The sequence below is a fragment of the Asterias amurensis genome, chromosome 1 (genome assembly GCF_032118995.1).
Source record: "Asterias amurensis chromosome 1, ASM3211899v1".
NCBI lineage: Eukaryota > Metazoa > Echinodermata > Asteroidea > Forcipulatida > Asteriidae > Asterias > Asterias amurensis.
This window is the reverse complement of record NC_092648.1, coordinates 9,451,090-9,456,359: the sequence shown is the minus strand read 5'-3', so window position 1 is coordinate 9,456,359 and position 5,270 is coordinate 9,451,090. Positions and strand designations below refer to the sequence as shown.

General features: G+C 37.5%; 1 protein-coding gene across 1 annotated transcript; it reads right to left on the bottom strand.

Annotated features, from left to right (window-relative positions):
* Positions 1-4,391: 4,391 nt before the first annotated feature.
* Positions 4,392-5,069, bottom strand: LOC139942641 (uncharacterized). The gene is made up of 2 exons (XM_071939476.1): positions 4,520-5,069; positions 4,392-4,396 (listed from the first exon to the last, which is right to left on the bottom strand). Exons 1-2 carry the CDS (start codon positions 5,067-5,069, stop codon positions 4,392-4,394), a joined length of 555 nt encoding a protein of 184 aa, XP_071795577.1.
* Positions 5,070-5,270: the final 201 nt, after the last annotated feature.

Sequence of the window (5,270 nt, the reverse complement as noted above, 5' to 3'; positions counted from 1 at the left end):
CTAGATGAAGAGACCGATGAATACGAGGCTTTTTTGTCTGCAGAGTTAAAGAAGTTTCTTGACTCCAGCGATACTCGAAATCAACTCAGTGAGCTCATATTGGATGATAAGTTTGCCCAAGTCAGCATGGTAAACGAAGTGGGAAGAACCCAAGCTGCAACAACCAGTAGAGACTCCCTAGTCCAGCCTCGACCCTTGGCCACCACCGAGGGTCACCATCTTCTCAGGGAGCACATACCGGGGACAACACAGTCGGCAATAGCGGCTAATTATGAGGCAAACACCGGTGGTGCCTGCCAGGGTGTGTCACTGTTAAACGAAGACATTTCAAACGAAGACAAAACACGTTTTTCAGGTTTGATACTTTTTATTTCTAAGTACCATTTGGTAAATGAACTTTTTATAAATTAAGAGTAGGCCTATGTAGTATGTTTCAATTTCAATTCAAAGTTAAAACAAAAATTGTCTATTTGTTTACACTGTCATCCCGTTTTATGGCAAACATCTTAATCTTTTCCAAGAAGCGCTGCTACAATTGATAATGTTCAACTTAAACTTTTCCCTATAAAGGAATGTGGTTTTGCCAGAAAGGGATTAAAAATTATGCAATTTTGAAACAAAGTTTCTGCAGAATCAGTTCTCATATTAGGTATTCCAATATTGCAGGCCCGCATGCTTCGGATCGTTTCTGAAAAGTGCAAGGGCACCGATGCATCATCTCCTTGGTGAAGGGTACTTCTAGAATCTATAAGGCTCCTCATGGACCTTTATAGTTTCTAGAAGTAGGCAAAGGGCACCCTCTTCTTATGAGGAAATTGTAAATTTCTGCTGTAGAGCATTTCAAGGCCACCTATGACCAGGGGCATGGAGGCGAATCAATCATCTTCATTGTAAGACGCTATAGTAAAAATAAATTATTATTATTATTATTAATATTATTATTATTGCCTCAGTAAACTTGTTCCTATATGTGTGGAAGAAAACTGCTCTGGCAGGATTGCTTAGAACAAAATCTCATAATAACGGTACATTAGAACTACCTTTTGAAATGTAATGTCCCTATAGACCCCAAAACAGATTGGTTGAAACATGGAGTTGAACAATTGTTTGAAACATGTCATACGACCGACATGGACAACATTTCGAAAAAGGAGGACAGCGCCCCAGTTACATGGTCTAGGAGTGTCCTCCGTGGTTGAAACACTACCTCCAAAACACCAAAGCACCGAATTCTGCACACACACACATGCACACACACACACGTTTTTAAAAAACGTATTCATAAATACCCGAGACAGTTTCTCTACTCCTATTGGTGGAGAGCACGTCACGTGGTTGTGCATAAACCTTTTCTTAATGACCGGTAAAAAGTGTTAATTCATGGACGTGACATGCGACCTTGCACCTGTTCTTATAAGACAGTTTCTTCTTTCCTATTGGTCGAGAGCAATGGCTGAAACAGTTGTGCCACAGTACATCACGCGATACGCGCGACGCCCACAGCATTCCCTTATAAGGAGTTGTTTACGCGAGGGCAGCGGAGGGCTCTACCATTTCATAGCTGGAGGGGTGTTGTGTTGAAAGAAATCATTTAAAAATTATAATTTTTGCATTTATTTTACTTTTTAACCATCAAGTGATGATGTTTTTGACCGGAAAGGTATTTTTGAATGGGAATCAAAGTGTGTTGAATCGGTTTTCAACTAGTGGTTTAAACCCGCCGAGGCCTGGTTCTTTATAATTTACCTCGACTTTGTCTCGGTAAATTATCAAGAACCAGGCCTCGTTGAGATTAAACCACTAGTTGAAAACCTCTTCACCACACATTGATTCCCTTATTTATAACGCGCCTTAGTCTGCCAAAGGATACAAAGTGCCAGGCATTTTTACTGCAAGGTGCACATATGGTAGTTGCGATAACGTAACCCCTCCTCCCAACGGTACATTATCACAACTAGTCGAGTGAGGCAAATTCGACCAATTTAGATAGATATGTGTCCAACCAAAATATTTGTAATAAAACCAATCCGAAACTTTGTTTTTCAACCACTCCCTCTAGATTGTTTACTTTTTTACAAATCTACTTTGGTCTTTTTACCAAAAAATGTTGGTAGATATGTGTTCAACCAAACATTAAATAACCAATCTGAAATTAAGTCTGAAATGGTTGGTTTTTCAACCATTCTTTATCCCGGTTAAATCTCAACAATCTGTTTGGTTGGAAGTTGGAATTACCAATGCCCAGCCTGATAATTAAATCTGTTAATTTTTAAATCAACAGTTTTACAAACACTTAAACTACAATATCACATTAGCTACACACAAATACTTACCGAAATATATAGCATTTCTGCGACCAGCCTCGTTAAGTCAACCTCATAAAGAAAAAAGAAAAAAACAGAGAAAAACTTAAACAGCAACTTTATTAGCAATCCTGATTGATTGATAACCATTTTGTTGAAGGTTGTCTCGATGACTTTGGATGTTGGGTGTCATTTGATTTTTGATTTTGCATTAAGAAAACGCATGGTTATTGATGATCAATGTATTGGTTAATATAGTTGCTGAAACAATCCTGTTGTTGACCATTGTAATATTTGAAGAATTGGTGGATGGCTCAATCAATCTTAGTGTCAATCAATCATTTTGGCAATAAATTGGTTAAAAAATTGGTTTGTTGCCCAAACATCCTGATTGATTGCCAAGCAGCCCATGATATTGGCCCCTGTTGACTAATATATTGGTTAGTTGATTGGTTTATTGTTCAGCCAATGTGATTGGTTGCCGAGGTTAGAGGATTAGATTATTGCTCAACCAATTGGGAAAATATTGTTAAAAACAACCAATTTGGGGTCAACAAATTACATTTTGTTTTTAAGGTGTATATAAATTGTATTTAACATTGATTGTATTGTGTAGGATTAAAACAATCAAACGGTTCAAAATACAAAGGTATACTTTGTCATTACAAATATTTCATTGATGAAGGTAAAACGAAAATAACTTGGAATTTCCGATGCAAAACTTTTACAAAGTAGGCCCTAATAAAGGCAAACAAACAAACTTTATGTTTTAAAAACAAACCTTGAATTAAATAAATTGTAAAAATTGTATTGTTATTTTTGAAGTACTTTTTGGTGTTTCAGGAATAAAATAAATTATGTGAAGGAGGCTAGGGGTGACTTTGCTAGGAGGGGTTAACAAGAGGAATGTACAGAAATAATGCAGGCTCTCTATCTCATCTTCAACTGATACAGGAGAATAACGGGGAAAACGTAGTCCCAATCCATTTGATTAAACACATTACACATGGAAATATAATATTTCATGTTTCGCTGCATTGTTATTGAACAATGCTTTTATCACTTTATAGTGAAACTTTTATGGTCCAGTAATCCATCCTTTGTCCTCGCCATTGGTACCACCATTGCCCCAAATTGTTTCTGAAATGGAACTTTTGATTGGATATAATTTTCCCGCTTTTTCCTGGATCCTATCATCCTTCCCTTAATCCCTTTCCAGTCTTTTTTCTATAAATGGATATGTATTTGTTTGTACTTGTTTTATGCCTCTGAAGAAGGTCCGGTTTGGATCGAAAGCTAAGGCCATCTACCCTACTCATAATATTTTATGTTATTTATATTTTTGTTTTTCTTCATTTAATTGGTGTTGTTCATGTATAGGTAAAGCAGAAACTGGCAAGGTTGTTACAGCTATACAACTTGCCCCTAGACCAGCCCCTACTCCTTCCTACCATCAGTGCCTGCCTAAAAAGAGATATCCAGCGACTCGCAAGAAGAAGACAGTATTCACAGATTATCAAATGGAGCTCCTAGAGATGACATTCTCAAGCACTCAATATCCAAGCTCTGTTCTTAGACAACAGCTCTCATACGTCAGTGGAATTTCTCCACAAACTCTACTGGTATAAACATTATTTGAATTATTGCAATGATATTCAAAAGAGTACACTAATTATCAACCTCACATTTTTAATTGATCAACTTAAAAGCAGTGGACACTATTGGTAATTATTGGTTATCTCGCAACTTCGATGACCGATTGAGCTCAAATTTTCACAGTTTTTTAATTTTATGATGAGATCATAATCATATCAACCATCTAAACGCACACAACTTCCCGTGACCAGGGTGTTTTTTCTTTCATAGTTATTTCACAACTTGATGACCAATTGAGCTAAATTTTAACAGGTTTGTTATTTTATGCATATGTTGAGATACAGCAAGTGAGAAGACTGGTCTTTGACAATTACCAATAGTGTCCACTGCCTTTAATCATACATTCAAATTCACTAGTTTTTTTTAAAGACACTGGACACTACTGGTAATTTTCATGCTCCTTCGCTACGCTCATACGCATGAAAAACAGTTTTACCCTTATGAACAACCAAAATAAGCACACAGCAGTCAAGTATATTCTACGAATTTATTGAAAAACATGGGAATAAGGCCCGGGACTCTGAACTTTGACAAAGAAAAACACAGTAAGTGGGTTTTACCTCGAAAATTATTTTCACCAGAAGCAGAATAATGCTTGTACGAAGACCCATCTTGGGCTTGACGAAAGCTTGAAGACCTTTTCTGTAGCTTCCTTCCTTCTAAATCTTTCAGAGCTGCTTCTTCAGCGATTAGGACTTTCTTTTGCACCTCTGTCGACTGATCTTTCTTGTCGCCGCTTTCCAAGTGCTGGACAGTTACCCAGCCGGCTTTACTTGAGTCTGCGATCTTGATATTCTGTTTGCGATCGGTAATTAGATCTTCTGCTTCGACGATGGTATCAAAAACTTCTTGTAAGTCGCTTTTTTGTAGAAGTGACTTCTTGATTCGTCCGAGAAGAATCTCTAGCTCGCCGCAGAAAGCGTACTGTGCCGAGTTACCGGGCTTCGAGAACTCCCGGGCTTCTAGTTTGTTCTTTATTACTTTCAGCTCGGTGTCGTCCTGAGGTTTGTTATTATTTGATAGTGCCTCGAATTTTGAGTTAAAGTAGAGCTGGAACTTCTCAAATAAGGCGTTAGTGTCCAAGTTTCCAGGTTGCTCGGGCATAGACATCGTTAGAAATTTGTCATAACAAACTAGTTTAACTCTGATAAAATGTTTTAAAGTATACTCAGCGACTGAAAAAGACCTGAACTGGAGACTCATAGATTCCTTTTGCTTATATACTATGTATACGCTTCAGCAGTTTGATATTATGCTTCAATGAGTTTGGAATGTAATGGCCGATCGATCTCAGTATGGTGACATCGATTG